The following is an 18,280-nucleotide window of genomic DNA, read 5'->3' as shown; positions in this document are numbered from 1 at the left end:
CCTGGCAACCACTGTTGGATCAATAGCTGGTGTTCAGTTCGGTATCTGATTGATGGCCCATTCAGTGCGCAAAAAATGGCGAAGAAGGGAGGAGTCCAGCAGCTCCAGGCCGACCTCGCCTCGGATGAGGAGTTCGAGAAGTTCCTGCAGCGATCCGGATTGCTGGGTACGTTCTCGATGCGATGGGCAGCCATCGGTCCACCCAGTAATGGCACTAATCCCTGAGTGCTTCAGTGCTCGATATATACTCCGAATGGTGCGGTCCCTGCCTCGGCATGGTGGGCAGCCTGCGGAAGATCAAGCTCGAGCTAGGAGGCGACAACCTGCAGCTGGCCATCGTAAGATCCCACAGTCCGATGCACCCAGGCGTAGCGCACTAACATCCCCATCTTTCCCAACATATGCCAGTGCAAGGCGGGCTCCATATCCTATCTGAAGCGATTCAACAAGAAGAGCGAGCCCACCTGGATGTTCGTCACGGTGAGTGATCCCATGGATCATAATGTATTGTCTTCTATGTTTCCCTTATGGACCTTTAGAGCGGCAAGGCCATCAACATCATGTTCGGCACGGATGTGCCCAAGCTGGTGGCCATGATCACCCGAATGCTGCAGTCGACGATGGCCAAGGAAACGCATCTGAGCTACGAGATCACCGAGCTCCAGCCGATCGAGCTGGAGCAGCTGGAGGTGCGCAACAAGGCGCTGCGCCTGGCCGAAGAGATCGAGCTGGCGGAGAGCCGTCGGAAGCGTCTGGAGTACCTTCACAGCGTGACCGACTGCATCATGGCCAACCTGCCGGACATCGGGATCACGGTCTTCGGGCCGCAGGTTAATCGCGACATGTTCAAGAAGCTCTCGGAGCCGGCTGATCCGCTCAAGATTCAGTGCAAGGACCGCAAGGTCTTTCCCATTCTGCCCAGCGACATCGCCACCGTCAACTTCGCTGCGGAAAATCCACTGGCTCCAGAGGTTATCGAGCAGCTCTACGACAAGGAGCTGCTGATGTGCTTCTGGAAGGTGGAGGAGGTGCTCGGCACGCCACCGACCGTGCTCCGCCAATATGCCCACGAGCTGACCAAGGAGACCATCAAGCCGCCGGACGAGTTCAACGAGGAGGAGATCACCGTGCCGCCCATGATTGTGCCGCTGGAGGTGACCGTGGAGATATCTGAGCCAGGTGAGACTGCTGTCATCCTTGCTAACTTGACCTATTTACGAAATTGTTCTCTGTTCTCTGACGCAGTGCACCTGGCCGAGATAAGGAGCGAAAATGTAGCGGAGGGCGATGAAGAGACGGAGACAGAGGCGGAGGCAGGGGCTGCACCAGAGGCAGTTCCTCCGGCCGAAACTGCTCCGGTTGCAGCTAAGAGAACCAAGACTATTCGGATACCGCCGATTTGGGTGCCCAGTGACCAGCGCACCCATGCAGCGCTCATCTACACGTACTTCCGTGCCCAGACCTCGACTTTCCTTCCGCCGGATCCCGTGCCGGAGCCACCGCACATCGTGATGATCTTCGACGCCTACAAGAAGAAGGATCTGGCCATTCTGCTCGAGACGTGTCGCGAGGACATTCCGCTCTACGGCTTCTTCAACGGCGACAATCCGCTGACGGCGCAGTTCATAGCCAACTCCGTGGATAAGTACAATGCCAAGCCGTACGTTCCGTAAGTGCTGCCAACGATCCACGGGCCAACGGATGAGTTACATATGTATCTGTCTGATACCTTTCAGTACCGACAAGATTGTGCTGAAGGTGAACAAGCTGAGCAGTCCGACCATTCCCACGCTGATGGCCTACGGTCCCAGCCACGTCAGCGCCAACTCGGTGGTGGGCCACCAGGAGGCCACCCAGTTCTTTCCCGCCAACTACAAGTCTGCGCTGCAGGAGGAGGAGGAACTGCATGCCGTCAAGGCGGAGAAGCCCAAGAAGCGCAAGAAGGTAAGGCCGTGGGTGATTTGGTGAGAACCTTCCAGCTCACTTCCGTTGATTCCGTTGCAGAATAAGAAGGGAGGCGATCCCGAGGAGAGCGGCAAGGCGGACGCCGGACCGGCGGATGCCCAGATGGAGGCGGAAGAAGCGGTGAAGACCTCGCCGGAGGAAGGCGCCTCCACCACGAGCAGTGGCGAGGACAGCTGCGAGAGTCGTCCTGCCACAGCCGATGGCGCCAATCCCGACGCTTCGCAGGCCACCTAAATGCCCCCAGCTCCGTTAAAAATTCAAAAGTACTAGTCCATTTCGAAATATTATGATATTGCACACAAATAACCAGATGTACTTACCATTGACGACAAACTCATAAAAATGTTACAGCAAATTAATTAATATTGCATATACCATTCAAATTTTTTAATTAAAAGGTAAGCTCTTATCAATTATAAGTTTAAAATCAATTATAAGGGATTGCTGTATCGTATATTATGAACCAATTCGCGTGCAATTTTACATTCTGGCCCCTGGGGAGATTGATGAACACTTTAGTTGCTCTCAAATAAAAAGTAAAAACGAACACAATGCGAACAATTTGGCTATCTGAATTTTGAACTCGATAACGCATACTGATTAGTTTGCTTGCCGTGCTATCGACTATCGATTTACCAAGCACAGGCAAATCAGCTGTTCCGCTCGTCACGAACGTGACGGTTTGTAAAATTAAATTGTATAATTGCTGTATTAAAACACTAGCTAAACGCAACTTGCTGTCGACCGATGGATTCCAATCTGCGCAACGTAAGTGAAAGAGTACTCCCGCTGAACCTTACTCACTGGCCACGCCTTTCAGCTCAAAGACTTTTTCACATTATACAACAAAGTGACGGAATTGTGTTTCAGCCGATGCGTGGATAATCTCAGCCAGCGCGACCTGGGCGGGAATGAGGTATGTATGAGGCTGGGAAATCCAAGGAGGTATTCCTCATTAAATGCCGCTTCACACGACAGGACCTCTGTGTGGACAGGTGCGTTACCAAGTTCGCGCGCTTCAACCAGAATATGATGAAAGTGTACGTGGATGTGCAGACCACTATCAACGCCAAGCGCATGGAGGAGATGGAGGAGGACGCCCGCAAGGCCGAGCAGCAGCAGAGGGAGCAGGAGAAGGAGCGACTGAAAGAGGCGGCCGCCACGGCAGTACTTACACCTGTCCAGCCGCCTGTCGCCGGCAATCTGTCCATGTAGCAGCAGTGGCATGCAACGCCGTAGCTGCTGTTCTCGATCCTAGATAGCTAATCGCGGAGTCCAGACCGCCCTCCACACCCGCAGTCGGCGACCACACTTACTCTTTCTACAAACAACAAAAAAAAAAAAAAAAACAAAAAAACGAACAAACCAACCACACGCGATGCGGCGCATTTGTCTTGTTGCACTTATCGGCCTGCCAGCAGCCGGGAAATCCTCGCTGTGCTCCTGGCTGCTGGATCAGCAGACTGCCCTCCGCGTCCGCCACATTGTTCATCTGTGCTACGACGACTTCCTCGACGCTACACCTTCGGCCGACTTGGCCTACAAGGAGCAGCGCGGCCGCATTTTTGAATTAATTGAAAAACTCATTTCCGCCATTCAAGAAGACGCCGATTGGCCGCCTCAGGTGCGCCGCATTTCCTCCAGCGGCGACTACAACAGGGGAAGGCATCTCATCCTGTGCGACGATAACTTCTATTACCGAAGCATGCGCTACAAGCTCTACCAGCTGTGCCGAGACTCTGGCTGCAGCTTCGGACAGATATACATGGCCAGTTCGCTGGACTCCTGTCTGCAGGCAAACTCCCTTAGGAGCGATGCCACGCGAGTGCCGGTGGACGTGGTGCGGCAGATGAACGAGCGGCTAGAGGTGCCAGACACTTCGGAAGCCTGGGAACGCAACAGTCTCACACTTAATGGTCTCGATATGGATACCACGGGATCTGCGTTGCTTGCTTTCATTGCAACTCTGCTCGATTTGCCCGCGAAGGAGACGACGTCGGACTTGCCACCGGCGGCAGCAAGAGGACTACGGCAAGATCAGTCTCTGGTGCACCGCCTGGACTTGCTCCTGCGAACGCGCATTGGGGCGTTGCTCGAACGACTGACACAAGAGGAGGACAAGCGCTTGGCGGGCCAAACACTGAACAGTAGGCGCAAGGAAATATTGACCAAATTCCGCACAGAGGTCAGCGGCAAACAGATAGACGGCGAAGGTGAGGGCGACGCCTTGGATTACTATGTAAATTTGTTAAACTAGGCTAAGATAAGCTAAATTCGTTTGTATGCCACACAATTGTGTACGTAGCGACCTAAATACATACATATGTGTTACTAAACGCTTTCTTGGCATTAAAACTAGATTTATTTATCAAAAAATACAAGTTAATCTAATGGAGCCACCTCAGACCACCTTCACCTGGCTAACGTCTCGCTTCTCGATCATGCGCATCTGTTTCTTCTTCATGCGCTTCAGCTTGGCGGGATTCTTGATGACCTGGACGACCTCCGAGCGGCGCTCGTTCGCCAGGCGGCGCTCGGCGTTCTCCACGCGGCGCTGGTGCTTCTGGACGGCGTCCTCCTTGCGTTTGTCCTTGATCTCCTTGGAGCGCTCCTTGATGTAGCGCAGCTCGTCGCGCAGGGCCGTCTTCTTTTCGAAGGACAGTCGGTTCACGGTCTTTTTAATCTTGCTAAATCTGCAGGCGAAGCCGAAGGTATTAGATGACAATGCGCTGGCAACGGAGAAACACCACTTACTTCTCTTTGGGCGTCTTCCACGGCCGGTTCGACTTGGGCTGGCCGCGTGGTATGCTGTTCTCCGGCTTTGTTGCCTTCTTGGCCTTCGCCGGCTTTTTGGCAGGCACAGTTTCCGGTGCGGATTCACTCATTTTCCGTTCGGTTTAGTCTAATGTGAAATCAAATCCAAACAACACAAATACAAAACACGAGTGCACGTGTTGTTTCCACCGTCTATCGATGACACGCAACATATGTTTGTGAAAGTCATCGGTAAGCGCGCGGTTGCCTTCGATTACAAATCATTGAGCGCCATTTGATAATCGTTTCAAATGTTTCGATGCACACGATTGTTGCTTACCGAAGATAAAAGATCGCCTTTAATGATTTCAAATATATTTTCTACGTCATACTCAGAAACGAAATGTGTAAACTAATAGATAGTATTATCTTTTCACATGTTCCCTATTCCGGTTTTAATATTCTTTTCTCCAACAAACAGTTACAATATTTATTTTACGCTTTTATTGTAACAACATTATTTTGGTTTTGCATTAGCAAAAATTATATATTTTGTTCAACTAGGAACACAAATTACCCAATATTGTTTAATGTGCGTCGTAATTTTGTTCAAATTAAATACAGATTATTAGAATTCGGCCTTTTTCAACTCGCTTTGGAGCTCAAAAGCAAAGTTGATATATAGCTCATGTTTGTTTTCGAACCAAGAAAAACAAGAATTTTATTTCACTACAATTTAACAATTTCGACGGGGCTCGCCAAACCCAGCAGCAGACGATTTCCCACCTGCCCACCAATTTCCTGGCAACTTTGGCATTAATCTACATATGTACACAGATTCACGTCGACAAGCTGTGGTCGCCGCAATGGGAGCGCGTTCAGGAGCCGGACCCCTTCGTCGCCTGATTGCTCCGATTGTGCTGGTCGATGTTGTAGTGGTAGAAGAATGACTTGCCGTACTCGAAGGACGAAATCATTATCGCACACGCGGGCGCCACCTTGAAGAGTCGGGGGCCCAGTCCAGAGAAAATGGCTGGCACACCGCCCATGCGGTAAATGCTGGCCAGGCGCATCGCCACCGACTTGGTGGCCACTTGCTTGGGTGGATTATCTGCCGTAATGCAAACCGAACCATTGTCAATGCTGCTACGGGAGTTGGTTGCAGCAAGCTGAACCACATTGGGCCTACCTGAGAATATGAACTTCTCGCCGAATTCGATCTGCTCGTGCGTTTTCACCACGTCGAAGGGCGTGGTGATGGTGGCGGCCACCTGGAAGCGGAAACATGAGGGGTTACCACAGTCGACCCAATTGGTTTGTAGCGCAGTTGTCTTACCGATCCGGATATCGCTCCCGCCGCAAAGCTTAAGCTGAACGTCGGCTCCACCACGCCAAAGGAGCTCTTCAGGTACTCGTAGCAGGTCCAGTAGATGCCGGAGAAGGGCACGTCGCGAAGGATGGTTGGCGGCAGGCCGCGCCACAAGCCCAGCACGCCCTGCCACTGCACCACTTGGCGAATGGTGCCGAACATCTCGGCGTGCGTCATGCGCTGCGACTGCATCTTGGTGCGGATAAGCTCGACGGGACTCACGCAGGTTACGGCCAGAATGCGGGCCGACACGCCGGCCAGCAGCGGCACCAGAAATGGAATCGGGTGTGGAATGTCGTGGGCACTGGTATCCGGGCGGCGCATGTACTTGTAGTGGATGTCGGTGAAACGAGCCTTGAACTGCTCATAAGCCACGAAGTATATGATGGTCGAGGGCAGGGCCGAGATTAGCGTTGGGCTGAGCCCCGACCACAGGGAGCCGATGCCCTCTGTGCGGCTGATTTTGATGAATGCGTCCTGGGGAGAGGCTAGGTTAAGTCCGTATCCCGGTTATCCCAACGCTTACCACTTACAATGGTGCCAGAAAAACGGGGAGCGGGCTTGGCGGCTGCTGGGTTGGGCGTGTCCGGGCCGCAGGGGCAGATGTGGTCCATGAGGCCGTTGCAGTAGAGAAAGCACTTGTTTGAGAGCAGCGCTTGCTGTTGGGCCTGCAGGCGGGTCTTGATCACATCCAGAGGGGTCACTGCAATGGTAAACCTATCAGTCAAACACTGACACTATGCTCGGCGGTGTGTGGCGGGCAACATACTAAAGCAGGCCGTCACCATGGCGCCGGTACAGGCGGATGTCACTTGCTGCAGGGGTCGGATCTGAAAACGGGGGTCCGTCATCGTGGCCTTCGACTGATTTTGACTGGAAGCAGCCGCCATTGCCGCACTGGCGGCAGCGAACTGGCCGCAGGCCTCCCTCTTAGCCATGGCAGATGTACTTGCTCTTCCACGCGATTGGCGGTTGCTTCACTGGGAGCGCCGGTAAGCTGGTGGCGGCAAACGGTGATGTGAGATGAGATGAGATTGCGAATCGCGTGCTACGGCGTGTTTGTTGACGATGTTCAGCTGTGCTATTAGTGAAGCTCTCCGATCATTGTGAAATAATTCACGGGTCCAAAAGAAAACACCGTGCTCATCCGATTTGTACCATTACCATTCCGTTCCTCGTCGATCAGCTGTTGCCGCTGGCCGCTATCGATAGTGAAGTCGGAACGGAAATGCTATCGCGGTGCTATCGAAAATCGTTCTTGTTGTTCGTTTGAATTCAAAAGTATATTTACCATCATATTTTTTTACTCAATTTACATTGTTAAGCAACTATCAACTATTCCCTTCGCTTGAAATATAAGGATATTTATAAGTTGCACATACTAACGTTACGTTAATATACTAATATTAAACCTTGGTTTCTAAAATGAAGCCATATAAATACAAATGATTTACAAGAAATAGTGATACTCCTTCGACGAAATATAAACCAAATAAACGTGGCGTAGGGAACTAAATAGTTAGGACTCTGGGCGGTCACAGCATTCAATTGAATGTGCTTGCATTTACCTTGCTTTATCATTGACATTTCACATTGTACGTACCTGCCTCCTGGAGATCCAGATTGTAGTGGAAGAAAAACGACTTGCTGTATTCGAAAGTGGATATCATGATGGCACAGGCGGGCACCACACGTAGCATCCGAGGCATCACCCCGACATAGAGGCCCCGCACTCCCTGCAGCCTGTAAATTTGACGCATTCGCGAGAGCACCGACGGCTTGGAGTTGGCGACGGCACTTTGCGGTGTCTTTGGTCGTGCGCCCGCTTCTGCAGCTGTTCCTGCTCCTGTTCCCGCTCCAACCTCCTCGTACAGCACGTCCTGACCCAGCTCAATCTGCGTGTGCGTGGTGATCAGGTCAAAGGGCATGGTCACAAAGGTAGCCACCTGCGGAATGACGTTTCCAGAACTCGATTACACTCGAGGCAAAGCTATGGTTTTCGGTGTGTGGCAGAGCACTGCTCACCCTCACCCACCGCTCCGGAGATGGCGCCCGTGAGGAAGCTAAAGAGGAAAGTCGGCTCCGTGACGCTGAAGGCCCGCTTAATCGCCTCGTAGACCGCCCAGTAGGTTCCGGAGAAGGGTGCGTCCCGCATCACGGTGGGCGGCCAGCCCCGCCAAAGACCCAGGATGCCGTGCTGGCGGATCAACGAGCGCAGCACACGCCACAGCTCGGCGTAGGTCATGTACTCCGACTGCATCTTGATGCGCACCATTTCGATGGGCGTAATGGCCGTGACCACAATGGTGCGCGAGCAAATGCCCGAGGCCATGGGCACATAGTAGGGCAGCGATGCGTTGGATACCGGCGCGGTGGCGCTCACATTTATTCCCTTGGTTGCCTGGTCCAGGGGATCGCCGCCGTCGGCTCCAGACACTTGGTCCATCATGCCGGGTTCCTCAAACTTCTGCGAGACCAAGTAGATGTGGGACAGCGAATTCTTGATATACTCGTACGTCAGAAAGTAGATAATCGTGGAGGGCAGGGCCGAAACTAACGTGGGACTGAGACCCGCCCACAGACCACTGAATCCACTTGTGCAGACGATCTTGACAAAGGCATCCTGCGCACCAAAAATAAGATACATAGTAATGATCAAGGCATCTGATTAAGGGATCAGGGATAAGGGATCATCATCCTAGTAGCTATGCATCCTAGACTACTGCTGTGTTTGATGGCCCAAAAACAGAAACTCACCATGGCGCCGCGTAGGGGCCGAAGATTGCGCGGATCACGGCCTGGTTTCGGGACACAGATATCACTGGAGCGGCACACGTGGGTCATCAGGCCGTTGTGGTAGACGTAGCAGAGCTTGGAAACAGTCGGTCGCTGGCGGATCGCGTGCTGCGTCTGGACGCGCGTTTTCACCACCTCCAAGGGCGTCACTGGCCAAGTGAGGGAGCTTGGATTAGGTCTCGGAGTAACCAAATCTAACGGACAAACTCACCCACAAACGTCGTGATGAGGCCGCCAACGAGGGCGGACACGACTTGCTGCATTGGCTTGATGCGGTACCGCGGATCCGCACTCAGGATCAGCGTGGTCAGCCGCAGCGGATCCATCTCCTTGCACTCCAATTGACACCCTTCCTCCACGCCGCCATTTTCACTCTGGGACATTAGCTGCGGCGGCATCTTTTCGTATTGTATTTGCTTTGAAAGCCGATTTGGAAAATCTGACTTGAGTATTTCCGACGAGATGTCGCCCCACAATTTGGTTGATTGCAACTAGACAGGACCACCGGTCTCCAGGGAAGACATCCCTGAGCAGCGCCAACAATTTGGTGAACGAACTTTAAGTTGAAAAGAAATATTGAATGTTGAACTGAAACGTCAAGCCAAGCCCATATGATTTTGTTCCCTTTTTGAAATTCCCACGTATATTCGATTGCAAACAATTGTTTTATAAACAATATCAGTCACCACAGTCAAATACAAATGAAATCCATATACTTTATTCAAGCCTCTCGATTCCCTAAAGGGAAACGTACATCATCATTTCAATTAACGTACATCACCATTTCAATTCAGCGTGTAAAAAGTGAAAAAGCTCAATGATGCACAACTCACTGATGAAAATCCGCTCGGTTGGATGAATATTGATTTATTTTCGATGGAAGGAAAGGAAAACCAATGGGGGCAACTACGACAAAATTGATTACGTTTAATGCGAAAATTATAAATATGAATTAAATTAATCAAATTTAATAATAATTTCAATTATATTTAAGTTAATGAGTAGTACGTCAGTAACATAGTTTAGCTTTAAGTCAGAACCAAAAAAATTAATCATTTAGATAGGATTGGATTAAACTCAATGTGTGTATGATTTAATCTGATCGGCGGCAGCTCGCACTCCTCCTGCTCCTCTTGCTTCTCGCCCGCCCGGGACCATGGTGACTGGATAGCTGGACAACTGGACAACTGGGCTGGCCTTCACTTGTGCGCAATGGGAATCAGTGTCTCGCCGGCGGTGAGTGCTGGCAGGGGGGCGTCCACGGTCAGGACTCCGTCCTTGCTGAGGGACGAGCGGATGGACTCGGGATTCACGCCCTTGGGCAGCAGGAACTCCCGGTTGTACTCCCTGTACACGCTCTTTGTGTCCGACTTCTCCTCGTGCTTGGCGTGCACCTAGTCCAAAGGAAGATATCCATGTTAGACAGGCTCCGCAACATAACCATCCTGAGCAAAGACTTACCAATAGCTTCTGGTCGACGGTTTTCACCACAATTTCCTCGGGCGCATACTGGCTGACATCGAAGCGCAGCTTCAGCACTTTGTTGTCGCCCTCATCCTGCCAAGGGGGGTACAAGTGTTATCTTTTGGCAACCAGGAGTAGATTCCTTGCATTGCTTACCTGGATCAAGGGTGAGCTAATGTCGGAGACGTAGTTCTGTTGCTTTGGGATACGGGATGGCAGTGCCGAGTTTGTCGTTGAGCTGCAAATAGGTTAAGACGAACATAAGTATTGCAGTTAAGTAAGGCGAAACTTAAGAACAAGTAGACTCGAAATAAAACCAAAGGTGTTAGGTGTTAGGATTGCGTAGGTGAGGTAGGAACCTGGTGGAGGAGTTTGTGGTAGTGGTGGTAGTGGTTCTGGTGGTCCTAGTGCTGCGAAAGGTATTTTGCAGTGTGCGCGTGAAGGCCTCCATGCTGATGCTTCTCCGGGATGAAACTGATCCGGACGGAACGAACCCAACTTAAATGAAGCCGCGATGCTCGACCGTTGTCTAATAATAGATCTGGCTTCCGCTTGGAAGCGATGTACATATGTATGTAACATACATGTGTACGGATCTGGGGGCAACAGCTGTCACCCTCGAAACATAAATCTCCCCATATGTCTGTAATAATTTCTATTTTAAGGACCTTCCCATAAGAAAATTGAGATACGGGGAAATCTTTAAGGCTTTATGTATCTAGATATAAGTTGTGGCTTAGGACGCGGTCTGCTTAAACAGACTACAAGGAAAACTAGACCTTGCTTTCTTGAAATTATATCCATACATACATACAGTATGTCAAGAAACTCTTTACACACTGTGTAATAAGTTGAATATTTCAGTGTGTAAAGTTTCTTGACATACTGTATGTATGTATGTATGCATTATATCAAAACGGTTTTCTGTGAAAAACTGCCTATACTTACAACTTTTATCAGTTTATCTATTAGTTTTTAACGAACGGTATACATTTCTAGTAATATGCGTCTATATCGAGCTCAAAATTGTTTGTAAACAAATGTTATAGTGTATTTTTGGCGATTAACATGCGATGCATCAGGTAACGAATTTCTAGTTTAGTCTGTGAATACATACAGTATGTATGTATGTACGTATGTGGATTGCAATAACATTAAACCAATACAGTAGTTACCAAACAATAAGGGATTGAGTGAATGTAAAACATTGAGGATAAACAGAAAATAAAAGTTTAGGTTGTAAACATTCTACGTTATTGTACCTGGTCGTTGTTGTTTTTTTAGTAGAGCTTTTGTTTTAAGATAGGAGAGGAGATTATTATAATATGGAAATTATTGCGGTTGTTTAATATTTCCAAGCGGCAAGAAAGAGAAAAATAGATAGAAATTGTTTATAATGAGTTAGACAGAAATGTAATTACACATTATCGTACAAGGGGTGAGCAGTTTTGTAACTTATTTATAAATGAATAGTCTCGACTCCCTATTTGAGTTCAGAATTTGAACAATGATCAATGAAAATTTTAAGCCATTCTGTTTTCTTGTAATAAAAATTTAATAATTTTTGGTACATGTTTCTTATGCATATGTACATATATTAATGATAACTCCTTTGATTTTCGCACTTCCAGTTCCCAATTTGCTTTAGATTGTAAGTTTATCTATTAAGATCCAAGTATTTGAAGCATGGCATCTAAAAAAAGAGAATATATTACCTACAATAGAGGAAAGTATGCATAAAATATTCACATTTGGATGTATTTACCCAGGAAATAATTCATTGGTCCATAATTGGTCACTTTGTATTACATTTGTCGCACTGTTTTAGCACAATAATTTATATTGTTAGTTCAGCAAATTAGTAAATCTAGACTTATTTAATTTTGAATAATATTGTATTCTTTACTTCACTCTCACATCATTTGATAGGTAAGTCGTTTATAAATATTTTTTATGGTCCACCTTAATCTGCATTCTTAGCTTATGGGATTTGATTGACCGTTGTTAAACCGCTGTGCGTGTCGGCTCGCGATGAAGCCGCGATGTGGATGTGTATATGTGTGTGTGAGCATGCGAGCGAGAGTCGTTGATAAGCGGCCATCAATTGGCACTCCGCGAATTCTCAGCAGAGGCAGAGGAAGCTTATCAATCGGAGCCGAAACGTGAACGTGCGTGGGTTTATTGGCGACCTTGCAATGTGCTTTGCGAGGTTGATCGCCCCTCGAGGAGAGAAATCAATAGCGCGCTAATGATAAGTACCAATAACCGTTAGCCGCCTGGCCAAAGTTTCGTTGGACAGCAAGAAGAGGCACCTGCCCTCCCACTCTGGCAGCCGCTCTCACTCCCACCCTCTCTGGCCCAACCACGTTTTTACGTGTGTGTGTGTGTGTGTGTGTGGTGCGAATACAATATCTCGCTGGCATCTGATGACAATGATGTCATGCATATTTTTTCGTTATTGAAAAGCCAAACGAAAGGAAACCAAAGAAGAACGAAAATAAACACGAGCGCGAGAGGCGGCAAAGAAACCAGAACAAGCGCAAACAAAATGGCTCTCTTTTGTTGTTTGCGGTGTACGCTTGTGTGCGTGTGAACAAATGTCGAATTCAAATATCGATTACCGGCGACGATCGGCGCTTTGTCATCGATTGAAATCGAATTGAATAGAAGTCGAAGTCGAAGCGCAGCGCAATAGCTAAAAATTGACATGATATCATCGCAGTCCGCTGCTCATTTGAATTATCAGCATCCAGCCAACAATATTGGCAACTAAATCGCCGCAGCGTGTGCTCATCGCAACTGAAAACTGTCCGTGTGTGCGAAAGCTTTTCGCACAGAGCTATTTGCTGGTTAAATATGTGCATATGTATGTATGTACGATACCAGCGCACTTATTTGTTTAAACTGTGCGCACACACAATGAGTCTATAAATTAGGCAAGCCGTTGGTATTGCCTATGTTTGGTAGCCATCCCATCCGATCCGATCTGGCCAATACAGTTTCCATGCATTTGCATGAGATAATCGCAGCAATCTATTTCACCGGGAACCGCATCCAAATCCATCTGAATCCGCATTCTTCGTGTAGTATGTACATACATACATCATTGAAGTGCGGTCTATGCTTATGGCCAAGTTGGGCAAATGAGGCCCTGCATGTGGCTAGTGTATGTTAGTATGTGACAATGCATAATACATATGTACATACCATATGTATGTTCAAGAAAGTTTTATTTAAAATGTGCAAATGGCCCGAACAGCTTTTGGCAGCTACGTAGGAATTGCATGTTTGTAAACATGTTCGTCTTATGCCATAATTAAATATACATTGTTGGGAATGTATCAAGTTGAAAGCATAAACTCTTGCTTCAAGTGGCAACTTCGGTAGGGGATACCTACCTGTATGGATTTATTCCGTGCTGAGTCATTCAGATATCACGCAGCGCTTCCAATTGACGACACGCCACAGCCAAGCCGCTTAGGTCAAAGGTTGCGGCGATGAGTGGCGGACAGTGGGCAGTTATGGGCGATTGATTGAATTATTTGGCAAGTACATATACCGAATACTATCTAAGCTACTAGACTACGTGGCCAATCTCTGGCGATTAGGCTAATCGCCTAAGCACCACTGTGAGTTTCCCCCTTCAATTCCAATTAAATTTGCAGCCAGGAGGGCACAATACCAATTTGGGTTAATTTCCTTTCACTGCCAACTTTGGCGTTTAATGGGCAAAGTTGTGCGAGGGGGACTACCAAGTTCTTGAGCAGAAGGGAGTGGGGGGAGGCGTAACGTTTCTGTTGTGGCCATGCAAATGCAGTGGCGACCATGGCGAAGGCAACAACAAATAGTCCATCGGTTCGATTGCGTCATACGGCGAGGTCGTCCCAATAGCAACCAAAACTGGCGCCCACGCAACGCAACTCCAATGGAAAGGCTAACGAGACGCGCAACCGCGACGTCGTCGGAGGCGACATAGTGTTTGCCATTCGCCTTTGGGGCATTGTTTGTTTATTAATCGCTGATTTGGGCAATAAACCCGTGTTCATTGAAAACGGCACTCGTAACACTCGTCTGGAATTTCGCTCTCTTCGTATATTCGTATGAATATGCGAGGGTGTTAATGCCGAATCACCTAATTGGCTTGCAAATGGGAATAGATTGCTAGGTAAATGCGTTTGTGACTTTATATTTTTAATAAAAGTAACTACAAATGGAAATATTTCGAGATTTAAAGAACATGATCCACCGATCGTTCCAATGCTTTGCGTTTTCAAATATTTAATATTACTCGCAGAGACCAGATTTTAATATCTTATCTCATTATCAACAATTACATTTTTCTGCTCAGGTAGAAAGCCCACACACACACACACACACTCGTACATAGGTGAGCATATAACGGAATATCTTGGCACAGGTGATTCTCAAAGTTCGAAAAATTCCGTTATGCCCTACATAACGGTTGCATAAACGAATGGGACTCGAGATCGGGCGGAAGGGGAGGCACGAGACGCTGGGGAGGGGGATTTACTAGCGGGTGGCGGGCAGCAGATACACATGTGTTTCTTGGCCGGAGACAGCGGCGGAGAATTTAGAACTGGTGACTCATCCTCCCCCAGAGCGACGGCAAAGAAATACACATAGTGTATCTGGGGCGAGAATCGAAGCGGGCCGCTCGCCTCCTATGAGGCCCACTGTTTAGTACATACGTATGTATGTAAATACATATGTACGTAGCAGAATCTGTGGGTGAAGTGCTCCAGACCAGTGGGCGATGTGGCAAGATGTGCGCCTATATTTAGAGGAGCCAACAACGAGGCGATGAATCGAGCGATTCGGGAGTTGGTGCCATCGCAGTACACCCGGTGGAATCGGGCTGTGGAATCAGCCCAGTGTTGTACCCACTGGTATCACTTCTACGCTCACCTGGTGGACTCGAAGAAGTTCGCCTCGCGGTTCATCAGCTCGTGACGGAACTTGGCCATCTCCTCCTCCATTTTGCGCATCTCGGAGTCGAAGCGCTCGCGGATGTTGCTGAACTCCGTGTCGATGACGCTGAAGTCGCCCAGCTTGATGGGGATATTCCTCTTGTTAGCCTCGGCCATTTTTGTGCTGTTTGTGGTGGTTATTTGGTGGTTGCTTCTTCGCTAGATGGAATCTCCAATCTCTTCGCTGTACACTGTATACCGTATATACTGTATACCGTTCTATTATTCTCTGTTCTGTTCTGCTTAACGCGCTTTCGAGCTTGTTCACTTGCTAATCGACGGAGCAACCAAAAAAAAAGGGAACTCGATGGGTTTTCTATATGTATTCGAAACTCAAGACGTTCAAGTGTGTGATTTCGGTTGGACGTATCGCACAGATAGCCGCGTTTCAATTTCTGAACTGTTTTGCATTCACAGCTAGTCTTTGCTTTTATAGCTTTCGTACCGATTGTACTTTGATTGCCGCTGCGCAGCAGTGTGGCGATATCGATAGACCGATGACGCGACATTCAGTCATCGATTTGCGGATTGGCGGTAATTTGATTATGTTTCTGTTGCCAATGAATTAAAATGTACTTCTATTCCACAAATGTTATTGTTTAAGCGTACTTTAGCCACCAATCATTAACGGACCCCCCAAAACACTATATTCTCTGTATGGATTTAGTATTTTATGGAAATTATGGCGCACGGGAAACATATTTAAAAGTGTAAGACAAATTTGGTTTATACAAAATTTTACCCAATAGTCTACTTATGGAGTATGATCTTTCAATCTTAAAGTTTACGAAGTGTTTTATTACAATTAAGCACAACTTTGAACAAATAGTTGAATTATTCATGAATAACATTTTCTTTATCCTAAGATGTTTGAAATACAAATAAAACATTCCTAATTTCTTTTCCGTTAATAAGCTAGTAATTCATAAATGCATTGAGTATAGATAAATGAATTATAAAACCTCTTAACAAAGTTCGGATAAAAATTAGTGTGGCAATTGCAATAATCAATATTCTTAAGGTGTTCATTTATAAATGAAATAACATAACATATTTGGAAATTAATACATTTTTAATAATTAGACATTAATCATAGCTCCTATAAAAATCTTTCTAGGAACAAGTGTTCCATTAGCAACTATTAATTAGCTGATGATCAACTTGATCTGCCGTAAGTATGCTTAAAACTTCTCGCGTGGGAGCCATTAATTCATGGAAGTGAGTTCCTCGAACTGAGACTGCACCTGAAGCTCATCCAGCTGATCCCAGTCCATTTGGGGGGCACATAGTTATCTGAATGCGGCGTTCAGCATTTGTGAGTGTGAGTGGAAAGTATGAGTGCGCAAATGAACTGCAAGCGGTCGTGTTGAGTTAACCGGTTAACCGGTTAACCGATCAACGCTTCTTACCGTTTTGGGAAATGATCTTCGGTAGAGAGAGAGAGGTGCACATTGGTGGAAAGTGCATTTTCCGTCCTGCGGTGGGTTGGCATTATCCATCGTCCTAAAATAGAACATCTATGGCGTGATGGCCCACGATACCTTGTCCATATTCGCGGGCTTACTTACACCCAGAGCTCATCATTATAAAGACACCCTAAATCAAAAAGCCAATTCCGCCCAGTGTGCGAGTCGATAAATCCCAATATTAGACCGGGTGGGTGGAGAACGTTGGCGGCCCAAATACACGCAGAGAAATTGAATATGTCATATATAAAATATAAATTTAAATATCTCTTTGCTGAGCTAAGATGCGAAATTGTGTAGATATGCACTGTTGTAAGCCTGTAAGCCCTGGATTATATAACAGTGGGGCATTATCTAGTATCTTCTTATATGTATGTATCTTTTTCTGCCAGTGTACTTGGCCATATCCATGGATCTACCCACTCCGCATCGGTTTGTTTGTAAACAAATGCGAAATGACTCAGCCGCGTGACATTGGCGTTCGGAGTCGAGAATCGGGAATCGAGCCAAGTCGAGTCCATTCGATTCGATGCGAGAACGGAGGTTTCCTTTTAGGGAGCGTCGGCCAGGGGAATTAAAATTGAAATTGAAATTAATGAGACCCGATTGCAAGGTTGCAACTGCAGAAAAAAATGTGAGATGTGGATAAATGAATAAATTTTCATAAGTTTTATGAATACAAAACCATATGCATATTTAGCTAGACAAACTAGATCTTTCTTCAACTTAACAATTGCATCTTTCATAAGAAGGCAGTTAGCTTGAAATTTGATTTTTTTTTAAAGCTTACATTTTTTTTAAGTGCAAGTGCGACATATTTAATATATATTTAATACTCGGACTTTCCGCCGAGAGGATCCAACAATCGTATTTTGAATCCGTGACCGTTTTATTGCTCGAAATTCCATCGGGGACAACGGCAGTTGGGCCATCCAAATAATTATAGATTTAATCACGAATTTCGAAAATAAAACGACAATCATCGTGGCTCAACGGCTGAGGTGTTTTCATTGTACATCCACATGTACATATATGTACATATGTATTTTTCACAGCGCCCACATGCTCGCAATGCCCCCTGTCCAAACAACAAACTCATTTTCATCAATAATCTCGACCTTGAAGTCCCCAGTGTCCCCACAAAGTCCCCCGCTCCGCAGTCCACGAATGAATATTGGGCATACACTCACTTCGCATCTGTTGCACATCGGTATTCAAATGCTATTCACTCTACCGTCGATCGTGAATAGCCAGAAGAATCTGATCTTCGAATAAATCATTTTTTAAACAGGATTCCCAGTTTGCACATTCAGTGAATTCGTGCAAATTTCAAGCTTAATTCAATTGTAGTTTGTGCTCTTTTCAAACTATTGCATTTTCAAAACAATTAGTTTTCATGAATTCCGCTGATCTAGGTGGATAATAAATAGGAATCATCTAGAAACATGAGTCTGCAGTATGTGTATTATTGTTTTGCC

At 47.1% G+C, this 18,280-nt stretch overlaps 7 protein-coding genes across 14 annotated transcripts; 3 read left to right on the top strand and 4 right to left on the bottom strand.

Moving 5' to 3' along the window:
- Positions 1-54: 54 nt before the first annotated feature.
- On the top strand, positions 55-2,379 carry LOC6615022. 2 transcript variants are annotated; one of them, XM_002039403.2, is made up of 7 exons: positions 55-166; positions 235-338; positions 409-480; positions 540-1,179; positions 1,246-1,669; positions 1,737-1,944; positions 2,005-2,379. In XM_002039403.2, the coding sequence occupies exons 1-7, from the start codon at positions 76-78 to the stop codon at positions 2,197-2,199; spliced, it is 1,734 nt and encodes a 577-aa protein (XP_002039439.1). In that variant the 5' UTR covers positions 55-75; the 3' UTR covers positions 2,200-2,379. The 2 variants fall into 2 exon arrangements, with proteins under 2 accessions (XP_002039439.1, XP_032580000.1); XM_032724109.1 differs by having other exon boundaries at positions 540-1,669.
- A 230-nt stretch (positions 2,380-2,609) lies between these two features.
- Positions 2,610-3,314, top strand: LOC6615021 (mitochondrial import inner membrane translocase subunit Tim10B). 2 transcript variants are annotated; one of them, XM_002039402.2, is made up of 3 exons: positions 2,610-2,733; positions 2,786-2,881; positions 2,944-3,314. In XM_002039402.2, exons 1-3 carry the CDS (start codon positions 2,713-2,715, stop codon positions 3,178-3,180), a joined length of 354 nt encoding a protein of 117 aa, XP_002039438.1. In that variant the 5' UTR covers positions 2,610-2,712; the 3' UTR covers positions 3,181-3,314. The 2 variants fall into 2 exon arrangements, with proteins under 2 accessions (XP_002039438.1, XP_032580008.1); XM_032724117.1 differs by having other exon boundaries at positions 2,625-2,733; positions 2,836-2,881.
- Positions 3,315-3,319: 5 nt separating this feature from the next.
- LOC6615020 (L-seryl-tRNA(Sec) kinase) lies at positions 3,320-4,301 on the top strand. The gene has a single exon (XM_002039401.2). The coding sequence runs from the start codon at positions 3,344-3,346 to the stop codon at positions 4,220-4,222; it is 879 nt and encodes a 292-aa protein (XP_002039437.1). The 5' UTR covers positions 3,320-3,343; the 3' UTR covers positions 4,223-4,301.
- Positions 4,302-4,304: 3 nt separating this feature from the next.
- Positions 4,305-4,947, bottom strand: LOC6615019 (coiled-coil domain-containing protein 86). The gene is made up of 2 exons (XM_002039400.2): positions 4,720-4,947; positions 4,305-4,658 (listed from the first exon to the last, which is right to left on the bottom strand). The coding sequence occupies exons 1-2, from the start codon at positions 4,848-4,850 to the stop codon at positions 4,367-4,369; spliced, it is 423 nt and encodes a 140-aa protein (XP_002039436.1). The 5' UTR covers positions 4,851-4,947; the 3' UTR covers positions 4,305-4,366.
- Positions 4,948-5,208: 261 nt separating this feature from the next.
- On the bottom strand, positions 5,209-7,266 carry LOC6615018 (solute carrier family 25 member 40). Of its 2 annotated transcripts, XM_002039399.2 has the most exons (5): positions 6,858-7,266; positions 6,622-6,791; positions 6,056-6,565; positions 5,909-5,990; positions 5,209-5,830 (listed from the first exon to the last, which is right to left on the bottom strand). In XM_002039399.2, the coding sequence occupies exons 1-5, from the start codon at positions 7,024-7,026 to the stop codon at positions 5,598-5,600; spliced, it is 1,164 nt and encodes a 387-aa protein (XP_002039435.1). In that variant the 5' UTR covers positions 7,027-7,266; the 3' UTR covers positions 5,209-5,597. The 2 variants fall into 2 exon arrangements, with proteins under 2 accessions (XP_002039435.1, XP_032580003.1); XM_032724112.1 differs by having other exon boundaries at positions 5,209-5,990.
- On the bottom strand, positions 7,002-9,630 carry LOC6615017 (solute carrier family 25 member 40). 2 transcript variants are annotated; one of them, XM_002039398.2, is made up of 5 exons: positions 9,096-9,630; positions 8,846-9,033; positions 8,124-8,711; positions 7,692-8,034; positions 7,002-7,085 (listed from the first exon to the last, which is right to left on the bottom strand). In XM_002039398.2, exons 1-5 carry the CDS (start codon positions 9,280-9,282, stop codon positions 7,066-7,068), a joined length of 1,326 nt encoding a protein of 441 aa, XP_002039434.1. In that variant the 5' UTR covers positions 9,283-9,630; the 3' UTR covers positions 7,002-7,065. The 2 variants fall into 2 exon arrangements, with proteins under 2 accessions (XP_002039434.1, XP_032580002.1); XM_032724111.1 differs by lacking the exon at positions 7,002-7,085 and having other exon boundaries at positions 7,923-8,034; positions 8,114-8,711.
- Positions 9,631-9,735: 105 nt separating this feature from the next.
- LOC6615016 (heat shock protein beta-1) lies at positions 9,736-15,738 on the bottom strand. Of its 4 annotated transcripts, none has more exons than XM_032724116.1 (5): positions 13,747-13,790; positions 11,611-11,637; positions 10,505-10,586; positions 10,346-10,441; positions 9,736-10,278 (listed from the first exon to the last, which is right to left on the bottom strand). In XM_032724116.1, exons 1-5 carry the CDS (start codon positions 13,773-13,775, stop codon positions 10,084-10,086), a joined length of 429 nt encoding a protein of 142 aa, XP_032580007.1. In that variant the 5' UTR covers positions 13,776-13,790; the 3' UTR covers positions 9,736-10,083. The 4 variants fall into 4 exon arrangements, with proteins under 4 accessions (XP_032580007.1, XP_002039433.1, XP_032580006.1 ...); XM_002039397.2 differs by lacking the exon at positions 13,747-13,790 and adding an exon at positions 15,275-15,453 and having other exon boundaries at positions 9,792-10,278; XM_032724115.1 differs by lacking the exons at positions 11,611-11,637; positions 13,747-13,790 and adding an exon at positions 10,708-10,814 and having other exon boundaries at positions 9,792-10,278.
- Positions 15,739-18,280: the final 2,542 nt, after the last annotated feature.

This window comes from Drosophila sechellia, chromosome X, assembly GCF_004382195.2.
Source record: "Drosophila sechellia strain sech25 chromosome X, ASM438219v1, whole genome shotgun sequence".
Classification (NCBI taxonomy): domain Eukaryota; kingdom Metazoa; phylum Arthropoda; class Insecta; order Diptera; family Drosophilidae; genus Drosophila; species Drosophila sechellia.
Note: the sequence above shows the minus strand (reverse complement) of the source record. Positions and strands in the feature narration are given on the sequence as shown.